This window comes from Sphaerodactylus townsendi, linkage group LG02 (genome assembly GCF_021028975.2).
Source record: "Sphaerodactylus townsendi isolate TG3544 linkage group LG02, MPM_Stown_v2.3, whole genome shotgun sequence".
NCBI classification, from domain to species: domain Eukaryota; kingdom Metazoa; phylum Chordata; class Lepidosauria; order Squamata; family Sphaerodactylidae; genus Sphaerodactylus; species Sphaerodactylus townsendi.
The window spans coordinates 177,133,597-177,158,421 of record NC_059426.1 but is presented as its reverse complement, the minus strand read 5'-3'; the positions used below and the strand labels follow the sequence as shown (position 1 = coordinate 177,158,421).

At 55.4% G+C, this 24,825-nt stretch overlaps 2 protein-coding genes across 2 annotated transcripts in view; one reads left to right on the top strand and one right to left on the bottom strand.

The window, feature by feature from the left end:
* Positions 1 to 5,290, bottom strand: part of PSMC6 (proteasome 26S subunit, ATPase 6) — a 29,878-nt gene extending 24,588 nt beyond the window's left edge. The window contains 4 exon segments of the mRNA XM_048484684.1: positions 39 to 91; positions 422 to 464; positions 2,464 to 2,543; positions 5,157 to 5,290. Coding sequence (XP_048340641.1) covers positions 39 to 91; positions 422 to 464; positions 2,464 to 2,543; positions 5,157 to 5,241 — 261 coding nt within the window. The 5' untranslated portion in view covers positions 5,242 to 5,290.
* A 5,086-nt stretch (positions 5,291 to 10,376) lies between these two features.
* ERO1A (endoplasmic reticulum oxidoreductase 1 alpha) overlaps positions 10,377 to 24,825 on the top strand; it is a 39,047-nt gene continuing 24,598 nt past the window's right edge. Inside the window, exons 1-2 of the mRNA XM_048484683.1 lie at positions 10,377 to 10,635; positions 19,316 to 19,435. Coding sequence (XP_048340640.1) covers positions 10,516 to 10,635; positions 19,316 to 19,435 — 240 coding nt within the window. The 5' untranslated portion in view covers positions 10,377 to 10,515. The remainder of the gene's footprint in view (positions 10,636 to 19,315; positions 19,436 to 24,825) is intronic.

The window sequence follows — 24,825 nt, the reverse complement described above, 5'->3', positions numbered from 1 at the left end:
TTTTAGAAACCGACATGTAAATATCAGAAGCGGCTCACCTGACGCCGGCAGCCAACGACGTATCTTGGTCCATTTGTGGCTTTGACAATGACTAGAAGCCGGAAAGGAAACAAAAAACAACGTCAGCAACTCAAGAGGCCATCTGGGGCGGTGGCGGCGGCAAGAAGGCAGGCAGCGGTGTTTGACAGCAGGCCCCACTCAGTTGCACCCGCACTCGCCATCCTTACTTCAAGCGGACATAGGCCTTTTAGTTCTGCCACACCAAAGCCAGCGGCTGCACGGCTCTCAGCTCATAGTACCGCCCCTCCTCCCACTCAAGGCGTTAAGCACTGGAGGAAGAAGCTCATGTAGGGAACACAGGAGGCAAAGGCCCAAGCCAGGATTTGGAAGAAGCCATCACTTCCGCCCCGGCACTCCACACTTCTCTTTCATGTCCAGCCTGTTCTGGGAACCTCACCGACGATCTGTTGAATAAGCAATAAGTAAAACAATTAGGCACACACAGGGAAGACCACTTCCTGACTGTCCTCTTATTCCTTGATTGCTGAGTTTTCTCAATAGTCTCTGGTGAGGAACTTTGTCAAAAGCCTTTTGGAAATCCAAGTAGACAATGTCCACTGGTTCCCCCTTATCCACATGCCTGTTTACACCCTCAAAGAACTCTAGTAAGTTTGTAAGGCAGGATTTGCCTCTGCAAAAGCCATGCTGACTCTTTCTCAGCAGGTCTTGCTTTTCTACATGTTTTATAATTTTATCTTTAATGATAGATTCTACTAATTTACCAGGAACAGATGTCAAACTGACTGGCCTGTAATTTCCCGGGTCCCCCCTAGATCCTTTCTTAAAGATTGGTGTGACATTGGCCATCTTCCAGTCTTCAGGGATGGAGCCTGATTTCAGGGATAAGTTGCATATTAAAGTGAGAAGATTAGCAATTTCATGCTTGAGCTCTTTAAGAAATCTTGGGTGAATGCAATCTGGGCCAGGGGATTTGGTAGCATTTAGTTTATCAATGGCTGCCAGAACTTCTTCCTTGTCTACCGCTATCTTCGCTAGTTCCTCGGATTCGCCTCCTAAGAAGCTTGGTTCAGGTGCAGGAATTTTCCTCAACTCTTCTTGGGTGAAGAAAGATGCAAAGAATTCATTCAGCTTCTCTGCAATATCCCTGTCATCTTTTAGCACACCTAGCAGCCTAAATTTAGCTTCCAGAACCTTCCTGACTGTCATCTTGAATGAATCATAGAACCATAGAGTTGGAAGGAGCCATACAGGCCATCTAGTCCTGCTCAATGCAGGATCAGCCGAGAATGCATATGAGGCTTGGCTGCTGTTGGAGGAATAGTGTCAGAAAAAGGGAATAGTTTATTGGCAACTGATTGGCATTGATGCCGGCCACAGATTCAGGTGAAACATCAGGAGAAAATATTACTGAAACATGATCGTACAACCCAGAAAACCCACAGCATCCCAGTGATTCCGGCCGTGAAAGCCTTCAACAATTTCATGGTAGGTCTTCAACAATTCAGGTGGACTGCTAGCTTAACGGAACACCTTTTAACATTAGAATACTGATTAATAATATTTGCTTGCCTGCACTCAAGTATATATATTGAGCGAGCTAAGAAACACTCATCTGGAACTATCTGTCAGGTTTCCAATGGCCAATCAGAAACTCTGTCGGGCCCACCCCTTTTCTAAAAACATTTAGGGGCACCCCTGCTATAACAAACAGTGAACCACACTGCAAAGAATATCCAGAACAGGGGTCTGCAACCTGCGGCTCTCCAGATGTTCATGGTCTACAATTCCCATCAGCCCCTGCTGGCAGGAGTTGATGGGAATTTTAGTCCACGAACATCTGGAGAGCCGCAGGTTGCAGACCCCTGATCCAGAAGGTCAGGAGGGCCCCCAAGACATAAACCTCCATCCTGCCTTTATTATACTGATCCTGGACATAATTTCCTGATCCACGGTTTTACAGATGTGGGGGGATGAAGCAGAGAGACAACGATCAAACTAGGCAAACAAATCTGCTAATCCCAGCTCTCCCAGCCGCAAGCACTGCTGAATGGTTTTAAAAGACAAAACCAAGCGCAGAAGAGTCAATTCGTCGGTTCGCTCCCTTGAGATAGCCAACTGATTAGGACAACTCTAAGAAGGAATCAGGCAAACTCCTGGAGAATAAGTCTGTTAGCAGCAATGGCTAGGTAAACTTTTCTGGAGGCTGTATGACTTCCAGCTGTCGCATGAAGACACAGAAGAAGCTGCTATCTTCATGTCCTGCTATTCACAGGACGATGGAACTAGGCTGTCTGGTGTAGTTGGGTTCTACCCCACCCCCCACACAAACATGCTCTCATGGTCTGTTCTTTATCCCACCCATTTCCAAATTCAAACAAAGTCCACAGTCTATCAGACACCTGTTCAGCTATTGGATGCTCCCATCAACCCGTAAACGCTCACCTGGCCGACGCTTTGCAGAGCCTTGAGGTCATTCTCAGATTTTTCATACTGCTTCGTCAGTTCCTTCAGCTGCTCCCTCACTGCAAAGAAAAACGGGGGGGGGGGATTGGTTGTGTGGGCTAATAACCAGCAACTCTCCCCTGTCACTGTCAGAATGGTACACACTGAATGTTTAGGTTGCTCAGGGCAGCTTGTAAATGACAAGTTTAAAATATCCAAGGCAGGTGTGCAATCTAGATGCAAATCAAAACTGATCAAATGCAAGAGGTCTGGAGAGAGGGCAGGTAGGGTACAATCTGACTTCTCTTGCTCCCTCCACAACAAACACCTTTTGAGTGTCAAGACCCTGTTAAGGCTTATTAGTATTTCATCTCTTCTGTGGTTCTTGCCATGAGACAATGCAGTGGACCTGGAGCCAGTGGCAACGTGGGAACCTCTGGCTTGTTTCCTCTTGCTTTAAGTGAGCAGTAACTTTCTCATCATTTGGGCTGACCAACACTTGTCCTTATCTCTGGTCTGGACTTGTAGACTCTGCAGTGCTTGAGATGGCTGTTAGTGATTCCAACGGTGGGGATGGAGGAATATTTGGGGAAGGGATATTAACCAAGAAATGTTGGGAGTGGAACTCAGTTCCACTGCAGCCTGTTTCTATACTGTTCATAATGTCCTGCTGTTCATAATGTCCTGCTAAACTCAAGAGTCTGGCTACTGCCAGGAGCAGCAGTGGTGTAGGAGGTTAAGAGCTCGTGTATCTAATCTGGAGGAACCAGGTTTGATTCTCCGCTCTGCCGCCTGAGCTGTGGAGGCTTATCTGGGGAATTCAGATTAGCCTGTGCACTCCCACACACGCCAGCTGGGTGACCTTGGGCTAGTCACAGCTTCTCGGAGCTCTCTCAGCCCCACCCGCCTCACAGGGTGTTTGTTGTGAGGGGGGAAGGGCAAGGAGATTGTGAGCCCCTTTGAGTCTCCTGCAGGAGAGAAAGGGGGGATATAAATCCAAACTACTCCTCCTCCTTCTCCTCCTCTCCTCCTTCTTCTGCAGAGGTTGACAGATCCTGACAGTGGGGAAGGTTGGGCTGAAAGAACTGTGAATAGCCCGACATCACCCAGCAGGCGTCATGCATCAGAGCAGGGAAACAAATTCAGTTCACCAGATTAGAGTCCACCACTAATGCAGAGGGCTGTAGAATCAAATCTGGTTCTCTATGTTAGAGTCCACTGCTCTTAACCACTATACCACGCTGGATCTCAGGACTTTGGCCTAGGCCCGTGGTGGCGAACCTTTGGCACTCCAGATGTTATGGACTACAATTCCCATCAGCCCCGGCCAGGATGGCCAATTGGCCGTGCTGGCAGGGGCTGATGGGAATTGTAGTCCATAACATCTGGAGTGCCAAAGGTTCGCCACCACGGGCCTAGGAGAAATTGCTGCAGGTTTGTTGGTCACCTCCAGACAATCCCCAGGTCACTCCTTCCCGGCCCTTCTCATAGGTTGGCTTCCAACCCACTGGCCACTCAAAGCGATCTGCTTCTGTCAGACGCCGCCTCCATTCCATTCCAGCCTCCTGTTTTCTGAATCCAAACGGGCTGAATCTCTCCTAATTCCACTGCAATTCTTGCAAATCAATCCAACACTTGGGCTCGGTGGATCTTTCGTCCTGCCAAGGAACTCCATTGTCTAGTGCCGTGTAGTAGTGATGATGATGATGATGAAGAAGAGGAGGAGGAGGAGGAGTTTGGATTTATATCCCCCCTTTCTCTCCTCAAAGGGGCTTACAATCTCCATGCCCTTCCCCCCTCACAACAAAAAACCCTGTGAGGTAGGTGGGGTTGAGAGAGCTCCGAGAAGCTGTGACTAGCCCAAGGTCACCCACCTGGCGTGTGCGGGAGTGCACAGGCTAATCCGAATTCCCCAGATAAGCCTCCACAGCTCAGGCGGCAGAGCGGGGAATCAAACCCGGTTCCTCCAGATTAGATACACGAGCTCTTAACCTCCTACGCCACTGCTGCTCTAAGAGCGGCGGGCTCTAATCTAGAGAACCAGGTTCAATTCCCCACCCCTTCACATGAGTGGGAGACTCTTCTCTGGTGAGCTGAATTTGCTTGCCTGCCCCTCCACATGAGGCCTCCTGGGTGACACTGGCCCAGTCACAGTTTTCTCAGAACTCTTCCAGCTCCACCGGCCTCACAAGGTGTCTGTTGTGGGAACAGGAAGGGAAAAGGGGTTTCCAAGCCTCTTTGTCTCCTTACAGGAGAGAAAGGCGGAGTATTAACGCAAACCCTTCTGCAGTCCTTAGGGAATCCAGAGCTACAGAACGGCTTTGGGGGCTGCTATCTCAATCGAACCTCCACACAGAAAGGCAGTCTATCCGCCCAAGCACCGGTCGACGGGGTGGAGCCTCAGGGCGGTTCCGAAGAGAAGGAAGAGGCGCCGAGCCAGGGGGACAGGTCGGTTCTTCAGCGGAACTCTCTGCCACGAGAGAGGGCCTCTAAAAGGGGAGAGGAGCCGAATCCCTACAATAAAAAGGCCTCCAGGAGGGCCATTTGTTCCCTGCGAAAGGAACCTCCCTGCACAGAGGCAGTCTACCCGCGGGCCCAGTCAGGCCCCCCTCCTCCCAAGCCCAGCCCCCCCTGAAGGAAGACCCCCGAGGGGGCGGAGAAGGAAGCCCCCCCGGGCTCCGGGCGCCACTCACGCTCCTTGAGGCGCCCGTCGATCTCCTTGTGCTCCAGCAGCTTCTTGCGGTAGTCCTGCAGCGCCTTGTCTCGCGGCTCCGCCATGATGATTCTGCCGAAGCTGAGCCGGCGGGGCCAGTGCGCAGGCGCGGCGCGAGGCACGACGGGAAGGACGGACCCCGGCCTGAGAGCTCTTTCGGCCTATCCGCGCCCGGTCGCACGCACGCACGCGCACTTGGCGACGCTGCCGCAGCGCCCCTGTCGGCGCGGGGAGGAACTGCCCAAACTCTGGGTGAAGGCCGCGATTGCCAACCTCCAGGTGGGGCCTGGAGTTCTCCAGGAATTGCAACTGATCTCCAGGCGACATAGGTTAGTTCCAAAACACAAAGATGTCTCCCGCTGATACACAAGCCTCAATATAAAGTGCACAGTGTCAAACTCGCGGCCCTCCAGATGTTATGGACTACAGTTCCCATCATCCCCTGCCGGCATGATGCTGGCAGGGGATGATGGGGACTGTAGTCCATAACATCTGGAGGGGCGCGAGTTTGACACCTATGTGTGATTCCCATAAACATCCACTTATCACTATACCTAATGGACTACCACTGGTCGCTATACAAGTGACATCCTAGAAGCAGCAGTGGCATAGGAGGTTAAGAGCTCGTGTATCTAATCCAGAGGAACCAGGTTTGATTCCCAGCTCTGCCGCCTGAGCTGTGGAGGCTTATTTAGGGAATTCAGATTAGCCTGTACGCTCCCACACATGCCAGCTGGGTGACCTTGGGCTAGTCACAGCTTCTCGGAGCTCTCTCAGCCCCACCCACCTCACAGGGTGTTTGTTGTGAGGGGGGAAGGGCAAGGAGATTGTCAGCCCCTTTGAGTCTCCTGCAGGAGAGAAAGGGGGGATATAAATCCAAACTCCTCCTCCTCCTCCTCCTCCTCTTCTTCTTCTTCTTCTTCTTCTTCTTCTCAGAGTTATGCTCATATATATATTCTATCCATTTGTGTGGACTGTTCCTCATTTTAATTTTGGATGTTGGAATGGAAGGACTGTCTCAATGACAAAGAGGGACTGATCAGTAAGTCAGATAGCTAGAGGGGTCAAGACACTTCTCTACTGCTCTGACACTATCCTTCTGCTGTGTAGATTGCTACTCTCAGGAAAACTCCCTTCCTTCCATCCTGTCTCACCTCTACTCTCCATCATTCTGGCACACACCGCTCCACATTTTGCCCCATGCGCTCAGGCAGTATCCCTCGCCACCCAACTTAGTTAGGTTAGAATAGAGAACCTGTCGGTATTTGCAAGTGTCCGTCACAACCAGTCATGAAAGAGTCAACGTCTGTGTGTAAACAGGATGCCGAGGTGATACTGCAATGAGCTGATCTATTGCTTAGCTATCAGTCAGTCAGATAGCCACGTGTGGGCGAGCACACACATCAGAAGTTGTGAAGTTAACTTTGTTCTTCTAGCAGAGAGGAAGAAAGTCGAATGTTAATTATAATTTTGATTCGCTCCTCTAGCTAATATATTATGATGTTTTATGTGTGATGTTTTATGATGTACACCGCCCAGAGCCCCTTCGGGATGGGGCGGTATATTTAGTTAGTTAGTTAGTTAGTTAGTTAGTTAGTTAGTTAGATAGATAGATAGATAGATAGATAGATAGATAGATAGATAGATAGATAGATAGATAGATAGATAGATAGATAGATAGATAGATAGATAGATAGATAGATAGAACAGAATGGACTGCAGAATAGACTGAAGCACATGGACAGAGCGAAGTAGAATGTGTAGTCAAGGTGTAGTCTTAAGCATATAGTTAGTACTGTAAATATGTAACAGAGAAGTACAGCGTTTATTTGTTTTTCTTCAATGTAACCCTACCTGTTAAGTTAGCAAACTTTTACATAAAGCAACTCAAAATATCTCCGGCTGTGTTCTTCCTACTGGATGTTGTTTCTGTACCGTTTCTCTGTTAGGTGTTATACGTACGGAGCCTCCCTCTCCACTTTTTAAAATCCAAAATAGAGTTCACTAAAAGAGATTCCCCTTATTAGTTAGAAATCACAAATTGGCTCTGAGCTTTTTGTCTTTCCAGCACACACATAGGCCTAGGTAAGCTCCGCTGTGCTTTGGCTCCGCACAGTCCACTGCAGTGAAATGATATAGCTCCGTGGTGGCAAACCTTTGGCACTCCAGATGTTATGGACTACAATTCCCATCAGCCCTTGCCAGCATGGGCTGAGTTCTCATCATGGCCAATTGGCCATGCTGGCAGGGGCTGATGGGAATTGTAGACCATAACATCTGGAGTGCCAAAGGTTCGCCGCCACTGATTTATAGCTTATCAGAGAGAGAATTACCAACACTAGAATGGGCCAGCGGCTTCTTGAACCTGGCAAGGTGAGAGCTGGAATCCATAGGGTTAAACTGCTTGTCCGGGGCAGGGGAACTGTCCCTGCCAGAGTTTGGGGAACACGGACCCCTTCCGCACATGCAGAATAATGCACTTTCAATTCACTTTCACCATTGTTTGCAAGTGGATTTTGCTCTTCCGCACATTAAAATCCAGCTGCAAAGTGCATTGAAAGTGCATTATTCTGCATGTGCAGAAGGGGCCCATGTTCTGAGTGTGCACAGCTACCCTCATGCACAAAATGTTTGTGGACCCCTTACAATACTGCGTATTTGGGTTTCCTACTAGGCCAGTTGTGGCGAACCTTTTCGAGACCGAGTGCCCAAATTGCAACCCAAAACCCACTTATTTATCGCAAAGTGCCAATGCGACAATTTAACCTGAATACTGAGGTTTTGGTTTAGAAAAAACGGTTGGCTCCGAGGCATGCGTTACTCGGGAGTAAGCTTGGTGGTAGTCAGTGGCTTTGTTTTGAAGCAACCGTGCAACTCTTCCAACGGGTGAATCACAACCCTAGGAGGGTTTACTCAGAAGCAAGCCCCATTGCCAGCAACCGAGATTACTCCCAGGTAAAGGATCACGCTTTAGTTCTTCGCATGAAAGTCAGTGGGGCTTAACAGCGCTTAACAGGGTTACCTACACTGCTTCCCCAAAACTAGGTCTTAGGTTTAATGCTAATAATCGAGCCCAGCAGCCCAGGCCAGCCTAGATGTGGGGGGGGGGGCGTGCCCACAGAGAGGGCTCTGAGTGCCACCTCTGGCACCCATGCCATAGGTTCACCACTACTGTACTAGGCAATATTTCCCCCAATATTTCCCCCTGAGGAAACGGGAGAGACACTGATAACAGACATCTGTAAAATATTGCCTAGTAGGAAACCCAAACCCCCTACGAGGAGAGACTTAAGGAGCTGGGTATGTTTAGTTTGGGGCAGAGAAGGTGAAGAGATGACAAGATAGCCATGTTTAGATATTTGAAGGGATGTCATGTTGGTGAGGGAGAGAGCTTGTTTTCTGCAGCTCCAGAGACTAGGACCAGGAGTAACGGGTTCAAGGTGAAGGAAAAGAGATTCCACCTGAACATCAGGAAAAACTTCCTGACAGTCAAGGTTGTTTGACAGTGGAATGCACTACCTTGGAGAGTGGTGGAGTCTCCTTCTTTGGAGGTTTTTAAACAGAGGCTGGATGGCCATCTGTCAGGAGTGCTTTGATTGTGTGTTCCTGCTTTGCAGGGGGTTGGACTGGATGGCCCTGGGGGGTCTCTTCCAACTCTATGATTCTATGAAATGGGATGCTATCTCCCATAGAGTTGGCAACACATCGCAGTTTTGAATCATCTGCAGATCTGACATGCAATTTCCTGTTTCCTGCATCCGAGCCATTTACGGTGACGCTGAACATCACAACCCAGGATGGAGCTCGCTAGAACATCTCTTCCTACGTCTTCCTAGAATGACACTGATCCATAAATTACTGCCTTTCTGGGTGCGACGTTCCAATCGATGGTGTACCCTGTCTTATGACAGCGCTTTCTTAGTCGTATTTCCTGAATCTGTTCTTGAATCCCTTTATGGAAACATCCCTGCCTCCTCTTGGCTAAGGCTGCCCTGTGCCTCTTAGGGCAGGTGGGATACTCTGCCTGGGTTGGCAGGGCACTCTGCCTGTGCCCAGAGACCCCCTGTCCCTACTGGCCCCACCCCCGGTCTCAGCCGGCCCAGTGGCTGCCTGGGCCAGCGGTCCACTCTGTACGTGCCCAGAGTCCCCCTGTACCTACTGGCCCCCTCCCCTGTGCTCAGACTCCTCTGTTCCTGCTTGTGCCGGCGGTGCACTCTGGACGTGCCCAGAGTCCCCCTGTACCTACTGGCCCCCTCCCCTGTGCTCAACCTCCTCTGTTCCTGCTGGGGCAGCGAGGCACTCTGCCTGTGCCCAGAGACCCCCTGTACCTACTGGCCCCCTCCCCTGTGCTCACCCTCCTCTGTTCCTGCTGGGGCAGCGGGGCACTCTGCCTGTGCCCAGAGACCCCCTGTACCTACTGGCCCCCTCCCCTGTGCTCAACCTCCTCTGTTCCTGCTGGGGCAGCGAGGCACTCTGCCTGTGCCCAGAGTCCCCCTGTACCTACTGGCCCCCTCCCCTGTGCTCAACCTCCTCTGTTCCTGCTGGGGCAGCGAGGCACTCTGCCTGTGCCCAGAGACCCCCTGTACCTACTGGCCCCCTCCCCTGTGCTCAACCTCCTCTGTTCCTGCTGGGGCAGCGAGGCACTCTGCCTGTGCCCAGAGACCCCCTGTACCTACTGGCCCCCTCCCCTGTGCTCAACCTCCTCTGTTCCTGCTGGGGCAGCGAGGCACTCTGCCTGTGCCCAGAGACCCCCTGTACCTACTGGCCCCCTCCCCTGTGCTCAACCTCCTCTGTTCCTGCTGGGGCAGTGAGGCACTCTGCCTGTGCCCAGAGTCCCCCTGTACCTACTGGCCCCCTCCCCTGTGCTCAACCTCCTCTGTTCCTGCTGGGGCAGCGAGGCACTCTGCCTGTGCCCAGAGTCCCCCTGTACCTACTGGCCCCCTCCCCTGTGCTCAACCTCCTCTGTTCCTGCTGGGGCAGCGAGGCACTCTGCCTGTGCCCAGAGACCCCCTGTACCTACTGGCCCCCTCCCCTGTGCTCAGCCGCCTCTGTTCCTGCCTGTGCGGCCGGCGCACTCTGGACGTGCGCAGAGCGCCCTTGCACCTGTCGCAATCGGAGCCCGGGGCTGGCCGGGGGGGTGGAGGAGGGCGGTGGCTCCGGAGGCGTCCTGCTGCCCGCCTCTTCCTCCCGCAGGGCCGGCGAAGGGAGGCCACGCGTCGCCTGCAAGCGGGCTCAGCCGCACGTCCCAGGCAGGGAGGAGGAGGAGGAGGAGGAAGGCAGGGAGGGAGGGAGGGAGGGAGGCGCTGCTGGCCACGGAGGAGAAGCCGGAGGGGGTCGCCATGGCTCGGCCGCCCCGCCGCCGCCGCCGCCCCCACCTCCACCTCCTGGCGCTGCTCTCCTGCTGCTTTGCCGCCGCCGCCGCCGCCGCCGGGTCCGCCGCGCGCCGCTGCTTCTGCCAGGTGAGTCGTGGGAACGCGGCAGACGCGTGTCGACCCCCGCTGCCCCGGAGGCAAGACGCGTGTTCGAGGGGAGCCCCCCCGCGGCTGGATGACGGGCGATGGGGGGGCATCCGCACGTTCAGGACACGTGGGCCGCTTCCGGGTCTCCGCCGCCGGGGATCTGGCCTTGCCGGCATCTCGGTGGGGTGGACACGTGGCCAGGCGGCGTTCACACGAGCGGATCGCAGAAGGCGGGGGTTGGTTTGCTAGCCGCTGCCCGCATCCTGTCAACCGGGCGCCTGGCTGCAATCGGAAGGTTTCGAGGGAATCAGTGCAGAGGAAAGTGAGCAGCCGAGGGGGTCGACTCGCGAGGAAGCGTCCGCGGGATTAAAGTCAGTCCCTGACTCAACTCTGGGCTGCGATTCGGTTCAGTGTCTGCTTGCTGCTGCTTGTGAGGTACACTGCTGCAGCAGCTGGAGGCTTGTTCGGTGTTTGTTTGGAAACTGCTTGGGTGCCACTGGAGAGGCAGCAAAGTACATTGTAAGTGAATCGCCCACGCGGCTGCCCCTAAGGTAGACTGCTCTTGCAGCGGGAGGCTTGTCCGGTGTCTGTTTGGAAACTGCTTGGCTGCAGGAAGTGTTGCTGTGTGGATTTGCGGGCGGGCAGGATCGGTGGGTGACATCTGGCTAGACGACACTACAGGCGAGAGGGATCTGGGAGTCTTAATAGACCACAAACTGAACATGAGCCAGCAGTGTGATGCGGCGGCCAAGAAAGCCAACGCGATTCTGGACGGTATCAGTAGGAGTCTAGTGTCTAGATCGAGGGATGTAATTGTACCTCTCTATTCTGCATTAGTTAAACCTCACCTGGAATATTATGTACAGTTCTGGGCACAACAAAACAAGCTGGAACGGGTCCAGAGGAGGGGGACCCAAAATGGTGAAAGGTCTGGAATCCCATGTCCTACGAGGAGCTGGGTGTGTTTAGTTTGGTGAAGAGAAGGTTAAGGGGGGACATGATAGCTATGTTTAAATATTTGAAGGGATGTCATGTTGGGGAGGGAGCAAACTTGTTTTCTGCTGCTCCAGAGACAGGGACCAGGAGTCATGGGTTCAAGGTGAAGGAAAAGAGATTCCATGTAAACATCAGGAAGAACTTCCTGACCATCAGGGCTGTTCGACAGAGGAATGCACTACCTCGGAGTGTGGTGGAGGCTCCTTCTTTGGAGGTCTTTAAAGAGAGGCTGGATGGCCATCTGTCAGGAGTGCTTTGATTGTGTGTTCCTGCATGGCAGGGGGTTGGACTGGATGGCCCCTGGGGGTCTCTTCCAACCCTATGATCCTATGGTCCAAGGGGTCCTTATCTCTGTTTCTTCTTTCTTAGTCATCACCCAGATGCCCTTATTATTATTATTATTTATTTGATTTAATACCCCAGCTGAAGCTGGACTCAAGGCAGCTAACATAACACATAAGATACAATAAAAACAATATTAATAAATATGCAGTTAAAACATTACCAATAAGATTATCAATGGCGAGGCCCCCAAGCAAGGCCAGGGAGCTATTTTCTTCTTGCTATCTTGAGCCAACTTGCTGGCAAGGCCACATTGATTATTCTAAATTACTCACTCCCCCAGCTGCTGCTTCCGAGGTACAGTGCTCTTGTACCTGGAGGCTCTTACTAATCTTTACACCTGACGGCAGCTTCTTTTCAGGGCCTCCAGATGGTTTCCGTGGGCCACTAAGCCGCTGCTTTGCGTATCATGGATGCGATCAGGGGGTGTTTACATTTTTGTTGTGTTTTATTATGCTTGTTAGTCATTGTCACGAGGGCGTGAAATCTTTGAATAAACAAGACTGGGAAAACCTTGCGTCAGTATTAAGCAATTATTATTAATGTGAATGGCTTGATTAGTTGAGCCGGTGTGGTGTAGTGGGCAGCATGCCAGAGTCCCAGGTTTGAATCTCCACTCTGCCATGGCAACTTGTTGGGTGGCCTTGGGCCAGTCACACCTTCTGAGCCTAACCTACCCCGCAGGGTTGTGGTGAGGGCAAAAGTCAAAGAGAACAACTGAAAGTTAAAGCATAAATGAAGTAAATAATTAAAGATTACATTTAACCAGCTGAACTGATTAACAGTGCAGTCCAATGCAAACTACTCTGGCCTAAGCTCGCTGAAATGAATAGACTTGGATTTTGATACTCTCCAAGACTACATTGGCCTTTTTTGCTGCTGTGTCACGCTGATTGCTCATATTCATCTTACAGTCCACCCTAGATCTTGTTCACACGCAATGTTGTCCAGTTTTCCCCCATCCAGCATGTGAGCTTCTCATTTTCCTTACCCAGATGTAGAACTCTGTACGTGTCCTTGTGAATTGCAACTTGTTCACATCCGCCCACTTTTCCGCTGTGTTCAGATCTCTTTGAATTCTATCTCTATCTTCCGGGGTGGTTGCATATTTAATTAATGACAAGGCGAATAATAAACTGATCGACCGTTTTCTAATTGGTTTTGCTAAGCAAGAATCTCCCTCCTCGGCGAGACCGGAATTATTTGCAGCCTCGTGTTTTGTTTTCTGAGCGTGATCAACCGGATGCTTCTTGGGAGGTGAACAAGCAGAGCATTATGCAGGTTTCCTGCTCTTTGCCTTGATGCTCAGCATCTTGCCTTCCAATGTATACTGCCTCTAAACATGGAAGTTCCATTTAGCAGTCATGACTAAGATCTGCTCCCGGGCCTGTGCGTTTATTCCTTTGATGTTTGATCCTGAACTCGTGGCTGTTGTCCCGTCTCCCCAGAACATTGACGATGTATTGTCTCGAGAAACCTTTCCGTACGTTGGCAGACCTGATACTGCCGGTCCACTCCGTTAGGAGACTCTAGGAGTGTAGTTGTGTTGTCTACCATAGAAGAGCTAGGTTCGGGTTTAGCAGCACCTTAAAAGACCAACCAGGTTTTCGGGGTATCTGCTTTCAAGAGTCAAATTTTGTCAGATAACAAGTTGGAAAGGTTTCAGAGGCAAGCTGTGTGGGTCTGCAGTAATAGCTTCAAATCCACAGGGACGTATCTACAGAAAACGACAAGCTCTCAAACTGCACCCCCTCACCTCCTGTGATCTGGTTGTTTATGCCTCTATTGATAAACCCAAGGATCGCATTAGCCTTTTCTGTTGCTGCATCACACTGACTGCTCATATTTAACTTACTGACCACCTGTATCCAAGATCTTATTCTCCCACTGCTACTCAGTAATGCATCCTCCATCCAGAAAGAAAGGCGGGGCGGGGGGGAGGAGAGGAAGAGAAAGGGGGGAAGAGAGAGAAAGGGGGGGGGAGAGAAGTAACCAGAGGCTTTTCTTTGTGGTTGCTGGTGGGTGGCAACCAGGTTTCCATGTGCACTGTGCCTATGCAGGTCGAGTCCCTTCTTTGCAAAAATCCCCCCCCCCCGCCCTCTGACTGATACGAGGACTGTAGGATCTTCATTCCGACTTGTATCTGACGAAGGAAGCTTTGAGTCCTGAAATTGTATATGCTGAAACTCTTGCTAGTCTCTGAGGTGCTACTGGACCCCAATCAAGCAGGAATAAAGACCTCAGAGTCCTTATATCCTAGTACAGTGATGGCGAACCTATGGCACGGGTGCCAGAGGTGGCACTCAGAGCCCTCCCTGTGGGCACGCGCAAACAGAGTGCCCCCCCCCCACATCTAGGCTGGCCTGGGCCACTGGGCTCGATTATTAATATTAAACCTAAGACCTAGTTTTGGGGAAGCAGTGTAGGTAACCCTGTTAAGCGCTGTTAAACCCCACTGATTTTCATGCGAAGAACTAAAGCACGATCAGGGAGTAAGCTCGGTTGCTGGCAATAGGGCTTGCTTCTGAGTAAACCCTCCTAGGGTCGTGATTCACCCATTGGAAGAGTTGCACGGTTGCGTCAAAGCAAAGCCACCGACGACCACCAAGCTTACTCCCGAGTAACGCATGCCTCCGAGCCAACCGTTTTTTCTAAACTAAAACCTCAGTATTCAGGTTAAATTGCCGTGCTGGCACTTTGCGATAAATAAGTGAGTTTTGGGTTGCAATTTGGGCACTCGGCCTCGAAAAGGTTCGCCATCACTGTCCTAGCAAGAAGGTGGGAGGGGTAACAAAAATTACTTTTGCCAAGTAACAAAAATTAACATACATGTGCTAAGGCACAGAGCACAGCAGTACGCATCTCCCTCTCAACTATGGGACACATTTCTAGCTATTCATGTAGAAAACCAAAACATTTGTACTTCTAAATCCCAAACATACAATGCTGTATTCTAAGTTATAAATGATGTGTTTCAAGTTGTTAAGTCAATAAAATCAGGCTAGGTTTGATAAGAAAGGAATTGTTGCAAATATTTAATCCTTTAAAAATATTTAATCCTTTAAAATTTCCAGAAATGTTATGCAGATTCTGTTGCATGGCAATATTTATATCTGCAGCATCTGTTGATATCTAAAGAGTGCCCTGCGATACTAACAGTGCAATCCCAAGGATCAACTTGCTTACAGCAGGAGATAAACGTTTTGAGGCAGAAAATCAGCACCTGTAGTGAGATTAGAATCTGATGTCCAGAGGTGGGATCCAGCAGGTTCTCACCCGTTCCCGAGAGTGGGTTACTAATTATTTGTGTGTGCCGAGAGGGGGTTACTAATTGGGTCTGCTTTTCCGTTAGAAATCCCATTAGGTCCAAAAATCATAAAGTCCTGTTGTTTCCTATGTGGCTGGTTAGCGAAGGTAGAAAACGGGATAATTCTCCCTGTTGGGCTGGTATAAAAACATGTTTTAGAAATAGGGTAAAGTTCCTTGTTTAAGGAAAGCCTCCTTCTTTTGATTTCTAGAAACAAAATTAAGTATTGGAAAGTATTAAGTATTTGACAGGCAGTCAATTAGAGGAGAAGTCGTTGTTTCTGTTGGCAGTAGACGATAGGACTTGCTAGAATGAGTTTAAATTATGGACAGAAAGATACCAGCTGGAAATTAGGAACTTTTTTTTTTACAGTAAGAGTTTTTGACAGTAACAGAGAAATTATTAATGCCCCGCCCCTGGAATGCCCAGCCACGCCCCCATCGTGCCCCGCCCAGCCCCATTGGCGCTACGCCACTGTTTGAATCCCACCACCATGGGAACCTGTTACTAAAACTTTTGGATCCCACCACTGCTGATGTCCCTATTCAGCCCTGGAGGGTCCATTGCTCTGAATCTGTAAATGAAGAGATTGCTGAAGTGTGTTTTGGCAGCCAGGAAAGTCAGTGCGTGAGTTCGAAACCCGCCTTTCTCCAACAATTGCTCTAGAGCTGGCCGGGTAGCTTCCTGCAGCAAAGCCGGCTCAGGTCACTGTGGGAGCATAAACGCCACAAATGACTTGCATTCGACTAACTAGGAAGTCCAGCGGGCAAGTTGGGATTTGCATTTGTTGTCTGGCCACTTCCTTTTGCCTACGTGCCTGTAGCCAGGCGTGCTGCAACTGCTTGGGAAATGAAAGGGGTGTGAAATTCTGGCTTTTTGAACTCTGAACTTGGGCAGAGAGCAATAAGATTGGCCACGTGGCCTGTGAAATAGCGGTCAGATATTTTGAAAGCATGGCACGGTCTTCAAGCAAGAAAAAAACAACCCGTTATTGATGTTAAGTTTAATTTCCAAAACAAACGAGTACGCAGGTCTTGAGAAACAATGGAGCTCCCTCGAGGAACGGGTTATAAAGTATGACGAGGTTTAACAACAATACGTAGGCTTTAAAAAAAGAAGTAAAGATGAACGATTCTTCTCCTGGAGCAGCAGTGGCGTAGGAGGTTAAGAGCTCGTGTATCTAATCTGGAAGAACCGGGTTTGATTCCCAGCTCTGCCGCCTGAGCTGTGGAGGCTTATCTGGGGAATTCAGATTAGCCTGTGCACTCCCACACATGTCAGCTGGGTGACCTTGGGCTAGTCACAGCTTCTCGGAGCTCTCTCAGCCCCACCTACCTCACAGGGTGTTTGTTGTGAGGGAGGAAGGGGAAGGAGATTGTCAGCCCCTTTGAGTCTCCTGCAGGAGAGAAAGGGGGGATATAAATCCATACTCCTCCTCCTCCTCCTCCTCCTCCTCCTCCTCCTCCTCCTCCTCTTCTTCTTCTTCTTCTTCTTCTTCAGTCAACACACTTGAGACAAATTAAATGACCTAGTTCAAGGGTGGCCTGTGGGCACCAGGGCACCCGCCCATACATTTCCTGCTGCCCGCTGTCAGGAATGGCACCTAGCTGATTGAAATGCATTTCTGACTGTGCCGTGGCTACATAAAATGCAGATTGTATCTAGGTGATTGAGGTGCATTCCTGCCAATGTAACTGCTTTACGATGTTTGTACTTTGCCTGTTAAATATTACCACTATGTTAATGGAACATTCTTTCCTTGATCTTGCTTTAATGGTTTCACATGCTCGATAGATAACTAGGCATGCCCCCGACACCCCTGTACTCCCTTGGGAAATGGGATGTTTCCGTTGATCTGTGGGGATAAGAGTCCAGGTGGCTTTGCCTCTATCTGTCGCTGGCCTTGGGGTGCTCAGACTCCGATGCTTCCTGTAAGCTGGGTGCTTCGTCACCTTCCGATAAACACGACCGATCAACCGATCCAGAGCCCGTTGATTGATTCAAGGGTCGAGACCTAACACTTGCTCAGTGTTTTTAGCAAGTGGGCAGGTCCAGGTAGAGGTCTTGCCTAGCGAGGTTTCTGATTAGTCCAGAGGTGGGATCCAGCAGGTTCTTGCAGGTTCCTGAGAGTAGGTTACTAATTATTTGTGTGTGCAGAGAGGGGGTTACTAATGGGTGATTTTGCCACGTGATTTTTGCCTTAGTTAACTTGAAGAACTTGAAGCAGTCTAGCAGGAGGTGCACCGGCGTGCGTGGCAGCCTGCGCCTGCGTGCATTCGTTTCCCGCCCAAGGACCGGCGCAGTGGCTGCGTCCTTGCCACAGCCCCGCCCAGGAATGCCCGGCCACGTCCCCGTCATGCCCCGCCCAGCCCCATTGGCGCTACGCCACAGTTTGAATCCCACCACCATGGGAACCTGTTATCAAAATTTTTGGATCCCACACTGGATTGGTCCCTGTCGATTTGATTGGCTGCTCTGATTGTTAAAAATGTTGCAATGGGGAGCATTTCTCACCATAACGCAACGATCTGCATTTTGGGACTGTGGGTTAGCTGTGGCAGCCGTGTCGTGGCCGGCTTCGCCTCCTGCGGCAGCTGCTTTTGAATCGAAATGTGTGTGATGTAAATAAACGTGCAGAAGCAGCCAAAAGAGGGCCGGAGACAGTTGCGGAGGGTGGTTGGTCAGATGGCTCGAGGCAGGCCATGTTATTTATTTATTTCATTTATATCTTCCCTTTCTCCCCAACGAAAGTTCCAAACAGCTTAGGATGTTCCCCCTTTCCTCCATTTTATTCCCACAAAAACTGCGCTATGAGGTGGGTCAGACTGAAAGCGTGCGACAGGCCTGTGGTCACCCATGGCAGAATGCAGGATTCGAACCGGCATCTCCCAGATCCTTGTCCAATGACCCATGCTCGCTTCTTGGTCTTATGCCTGAGGCACAGAGTAGGTACGCAAAGGTTCATCGCTTGAGAACTGCAAGTCCCATGTGCTCTCGCATGGTTTACTGGTTAAGACAGTGGTTCTCAACCTTCCTAATGCCGCGAACCTTTAATACAGTTCCTCATGTTGTGCTGACCCTCAACCCTAACATTTATCCATTTTACAGATGGAGTACACTGATGCAGAGAGTCTTAGGCGACCTCTGTGAAAGGGTCGTTCGACCCCAAAGGGGTCGCGACCCACAGGTTGAGAACCACTGGGTTAAGAGAACGTGGACTCTGATCTGCTAGAACCAAGTTTGATTTCCCACTCCTCCACATAAGTGGCAGACTCTGGTGATCTGGACTTGTTCCCCCGTTCCTACACATGAAGCCTGCTGGGTAACCTTGGGCCAGTCACAGTTCTCTCAGAACTCTCTCAGCCCCTCCTATTTCACAAGGTGTCTGTTGTGAGGAGAAGACTGGAAAAGGCGTTTGTAAGCCTCTTTGAAGAAGAAGGAGGAGGAGGAGGAGGAGTTTGGATTTATATCCCCCCTTTCTCTCCTGCAGGAGACTCAAAGGAGCTGACAATCTCCTTGCCCTTCCCCCCTCACAACAAACACCCTGTGAGGTGGGTGGGGCTGAGAGAGCTCCGAGAAGCTGTGACTAGCCCAAGGTCACCCAGCTGGCGTGTGTGGGAGTGCCCAGGCTAATCTGAATTCCCCAGATAAGCCTCCACAGCTCAGGCGGCAGAGCTGGGAATCAAACCCTGTTCTTCCAGATTAGATACACGAGCTCTTAACCTCCTACGCCACTGCTGCTTTGACATTCCTTATGATTGAGAAAAGGGGCGTAAAAATCCAAACTCTTCTTCTTCTCCACTCAAGATTAGACTTTCCAGGGGATTATTTTAGGTTTTTTTTAAAGATGACATTTTGGGGACAACATGTAATTTTCTCCTGTTGGATTAAGAATTGTTGGGAAGATTCCTGCTGTGATGGATGCTGCGTCTTTCGAACTCTCCTGAAGCGCCACAGAAATGCTAATTTCTTTATTGTTGCTGCTCCATATTCCTTAATGGGTTTGCTCCCTCCTAATGGTGCCTTTTCTCTCAGGTCACTGGTTATTTGGATGACTGCACGTGCGACATTGAGACTCTCGATGCCTTCAACAACTACAAGGTTTTCCCGAGGCTACAAACCCTTTTGGAAAGAGATTATTTCAGATATTACCAGGTAATTTTCATGCAGGCAGTTTGGGCAGTCGGCCTTTCACTTTTACCCGCAATGCTTTTATAACCATTTTTTTGAAAATTAATGACTTAATTTTACGCCTTGCCTTTCTTCCTGGAGGCGGCGGCAAAGCAGCAGAGCTGCTTAAAACTGTCCTTTGAGACAGAACTTGAAGCAGTCTAGCAGGAGGTGCACCGGCATGCATGGCAGCCTGCGCCTGCGTGCATTCGTTTCCCACCCAAGGACCGGTGCAGCAGCTGCGTCCTTGTCACAGCCCCGCCCAGGAATGCCCCGCCCAGGAATGCCCGGCCATGCCCCCGTCATGCCCCGCCCAGCCCCACTGGCGCTACGCCACAGTTTGAATCCCACCACCATGGGAACCTGTTACTAAAATTTTTGGATCCCACCACTGAACAGAGCAGCCGGTTTGGCCCTAATTCTTGCATGACATGTGCATGTATTTTAATTGTAGGGATGAGCTGCTGACCCAGCAGCACCGTAAGTAGAGCGCTGGAACACCGGCGCTCCTACGGTCTTCTGGTCGCACCGCTCCACCACCCCTCACCCCCCGATGAGTCACGGGTCATGAACTACCTGGCTCACAACCACCGGGTGTCCCAGACAAAGGGACAATGGTCTTGCCCCCAAATGAGGATTAGGCCCAGACGCTGATGCTCCTTTCCGCACGTAGCAGCCAGGTGAGATCATGCATCACATGATGATCTCTCAGTCTCCCGCTCTCCCGCTCTCCCGGATTTCCCCCCGATCCGCCCTTCTACACGCCCCCGCTAGAATGATAATAAAAGGTGCCAGGAACCAGCACGCGGCAGAGTCGCTAGGATCACGGACCCCCGCGCTCCCGCTGCTGGCGCTCTCCACCAGATGTTATCACCGCGTCTCGTCTCGTTCTTGCGCTGACTTCGCGGGCACGACTACATTAATCATGTTGCAGACTGCTCTGAGTCCAACTTGGTGGGGAAAGGGCAGGTTCGAAATCTAGTAAACAATAATCCCCATACCACCTTCCCCTAAAGAGACTGGCTCAACACCAGAGGAAAGAACCAAAATGGCACTTACAATCGTTACTTCTGACCTGAAACTCTGCATGACTGAGGTACTCTAGGACAGTGGTGGCGAACCTATGGCACGGGTGCCAGAGGTGGCACTCAGAGCCCTCTCTGTGGGCATGTGTACAGAGTTCGTCGTGTGATAATAGTGTAATTATTTCAGGGAGATTATTAGCATTAAGCCTAAGACCTAGTTTTGGGGGAGCAGTGTAGGTAGCCCTGTTAAGTGCAGTTAAACCCTACTGATTTTCATGGGAAGAACGAAACCGTGATCCTTTACCTGGGAGTAAGCTCGGGTGCTGGCAATGGGGCTTGCTTCTGAGTAAACCCTCCTAGGGTCGTGATTCACCCATTGGAGCACTGCACGGTTGCCTCAAAGCAAAGCCACCGACTACCACCAAGGTTACTCCCGAGTAACACGCGCCTCGGAGCCAACCGTTTTTTCTATACTAAAACCTCAGTATTCAGGTTAAATTCCCATGTTGGCACTTTGCGATAAATAAGTGGGTTTTGGGTTGTAGTTGGGCACTCGGTCTCGAAAAGGTTTGCCATCACTGCTCTAGGATACCATTTTACCAGAAACCCTACATGACTGAGGTACAGAGGCGTAGCTCCAAGGAGGCAGCGACGGCAGGGGGCGACACACTGGGTAGGCGCTCCTGTGGGGGTGTGGTGGGGGTGTTCCGGGGTGGGGGCGTTCCGGGGCGGGGCAGGAACGGAGGACGCACCTGTGAACTGGGAGCTTTTTCCCCTTGCTACGCCTCTGCTGAGGTACTGTAGGATACCATTTTACCAGAAACTCTACATGACTGAGGTACTATAGCTCACCATGTCGTACCTTTTGAATTAACAAGGGCTCCATATTGAAGACCTGGGTTTAAAAGGTACTAAACTTTTCAATACTTACCTCAGTAATTTATAAGATACTTTTTGTCAGTATTGGCAGATTCCGCACATCAAATGTATAACGGGCTGCAGTCATTATAAAGGAACCCGTTTTCCTTTTCCCCATTCACATGCGTGCCACGGAGGCAGTGATTGGAGCCCATGGAAACAATCCGGATTGCTTTTGCACCTTTGCACAGAGACGCTTCTATTTTTTTTCTAAATTTCCTGCAACACGTGTGCAGCTGTGCAGGCATACAGAAATGAACCCCTGCAGCCCTGCCAATCGACCCACAATACGATCGGCTGCACCTGCGTAGCTGCACCTGTGCAAAATTAAAGAAAAAGGGACCTCCCTACAACGGCAGGGCAATAAGAACATAAGAACTAGCCTGCTGGATCAGACCAGAGTCCATCTAGTCCAGCACTCTGCTACTCGCAGTGGCCCATCAGGTGCCTTTGGGAGCTCACGTGCAGGAGGTGAAAGCAAGGGCCTTCTGCTGCTGCTGCTGCTCCCGAGCACCTGGTCTGTTAAGGCATTTGCAATCTCAGCTCAAGGAGGATCAAGATTGGGAGCCCATACATCGACTTCTCCTCCATCAATCTGTCCAAGCCCCTTTTAAAGCTATTCAGGTGAGTGGCCATCACCACCTCCTGTGGCAGCCTATTCCAGTGGTGGCGAACCTATGGCACGGGTGCCAGAGGCGGCACTCAGCCCCCCCACCCCCCCCCCCCCCCACCCCCCCCCCCCCCCACCCCCCCCCCCCCCCACCCCCCCCCCCCCCCACCCCCCCCCCCCCCCACCCCCCCCCCCCCCCACCCCCCCCCCCCCCCACCCCCCCCCCCCCCCACCCCCCCCCCCCCCCACCCCCCCCCCCCCCCACCCCCCCCCCCCCCCACCCCCCCCCCCCCCCACCCCCCCCCCCCCCCACCCCCCCCCCCCCCCACCCCCCCCCCCCCCCACCCCCCCCCCCCCCCACCCCCCCCCCCCCCCACCCCCCCCCCCCCCCACCCCCCCCCCCCCCCACCCCCCCCCCCCCCCACCCCCCCCCCCCCCCACCCCCCCCCCCCCCCACCCCCCCCCCCCCCCACCCCCCCCCCCCCCCACCCCCCCCCCCCCCCACCCCCCCCCCCCCCCACCCCCCCCCCCCCCCACCCCCCCCCCCCCCCACCCCCCCCCCCCCCCACCCCCCCCCCCCCCCACCCCCCCCCCCCCCCACCCCCCCCCCCCCCCACCCCCCCCCCCCCCCACCCCCCCCCCCCCCCACCCCCCCCCCCCCCCACCCCCCCCCCCCCCCACCCCCCCCCCCCCCCACCCCCCCCCCCCCCCACCCCCCCCCCCCCCCACCCCCCCCCCCCCCCACCCCCCCCCCCCCCCACCCCCCCCCCCCCCCACCCCCCCCCCCCCCCACCCCCCCCCCCCCCCACCCCCCCCCCCCCCCACCCCCCCCCCCCCCCACCCCCCCCCCCCCCCACCCCCCCCCCCCCCCACCCCCCCCCCCCCCCACCCCCCCCCCCCCCCACCCCCCCCCCCCCCCACCCCCCCCCCCCCCCACCCCCCCCCCCCCCCACCCCCCCCCCCCCCCACCCCCCCCCCCCCCCACCCCCCCCCCCCCCCACCCCCCCCCCCCCCCACCCCCCCCCCCCCCCACCCCCCCCCCCCCCCACCCCCCCCCCCCCCCACCCCCCCCCCCCCCCACCCCCCCCCCCCCCCACCCCCCCCCCCCCCCACCCCCCCCCCCCCCCACCCCCCCCCCCCCCCACCCCCCCCCCCCCCCACCCCCCCCCCCCCCCACCCCCCCCCCCCCCCACCCCCCCCCCCCCCCACCCCCCCCCCCCCCCACCCCCCCCCCCCCCCACCCCCCCCCCCCCCCACCCCCCCCCCCCCCCACCCCCCCCCCCCCCCACCCCCCCCCCCCCCCACCCCCCCCCCCCCCCACCCCCCCCCCCCCCCACCCCCCCCCCCCCCCACCCCCCCCCCCCCCCACCCCCCCCCCCCCCCACCCCCCCCCCCCCCCACCCCCCCCCCCCCCCACCCCCCCCCCCCCCCACCCCCCCCCCCCCCCACCCCCCCCCCCCCCCACCCCCCCCCCCCCCCACCCCCCCCCCCCCCCACCCCCCCCCCCCCCCACCCCCCCCCCCCCCCACCCCCCCCCCCCCCCACCCCCCCCCCCCCCCACCCCCCCCCCCCCCCACCCCCCCCCCCCCCCACCCCCCCCCCCCCCCACCCCCCCCCCCCCCCACCCCCCCCCCCCCCCACCCCCCCCCCCCCCCACCCCCCCCCCCCCCCACCCCCCCCCCCCCCCACCCCCCCCCCCCCCCACCCCCCCCCCCCCCCACCCCCCCCCCCCCCCACCCCCCCCCCCCCCCACCCCCCCCCCCCCCCACCCCCCCCCCCCCCCACCCCCCCCCCCCCCCACCCCCCCCCCCCCCCACCCCCCCCCCCCCCCACCCCCCCCCCCCCCCACCCCCCCCCCCCCCCACCCCCCCCCCCCCCCACCCCCCCCCCCCCCCACCCCCCCCCCCCCCCACCCCCCCCCCCCCCCACCCCCCCCCCCCCCCACCCCCCCCCCCCCCCACCCCCCCCCCCCCCCACCCCCCCCCCCCCCCACCCCCCCCCCCCCCCACCCCCCCCCCCCCCCACCCCCCCCCCCCCCCACCCCCCCCCCCCCCCACCCCCCCCCCCCCCCACCCCCCCCCCCCCCCACCCCCCCCCCCCCCCACCCCCCCCCCCCCCCACCCCCCCCCCCCCCCACCCCCCCCCCCCCCCACCCCCCCCCCCCCCCACCCCCCCCCCCCCCCACCCCCCCCCCCCCCCACCCCCCCCCCCCCCCACCCCCCCCCCCCCCCACCCCCCCCCCCCCCCACCCCCCCCCCCCCCCACCCCCCCCCCCCCCCACCCCCCCCCCCCCCCACCCCCCCCCCCCCCCACCCCCCCCCCCCCCCACCCCCCCCCCCCCCCACCCCCCCCCCCCCCCACCCCCCCCCCCCCCCACCCCCCCCCCCCCCCACCCCCCCCCCCCCCCACCCCCCCCCCCCCCCACCCCCCCCCCCCCCCACCCCCCCCCCCCCCCACCCCCCCCCCCCCCCACCCCCCCCCCCCCCCACCCCCCCCCCCCCCCACCCCCCCCCCCCCCCACCCCCCCCCCCCCCCACCCCCCCCCCCCCCCACCCCCCCCCCCCCCCACCCCCCCCCCCCCCCACCCCCCCCCCCCCCCACCCCCCCCCCCCCCCACCCCCCCCCCCCCCCACCCCCCCCCCCCCCCACCCCCCCCCCCCCCCACCCCCCCCCCCCCCCACCCCCCCCCCCCCCCACCCCCCCCCCCCCCCACCCCCCCCCCCCCCCACCCCCCCCCCCCCCCACCCCCCCCCCCCCCCACCCCCCCCCCCCCCCACCCCCCCCCCCCCCCACCCCCCCCCCCCCCCACCCCCCCCCCCCCC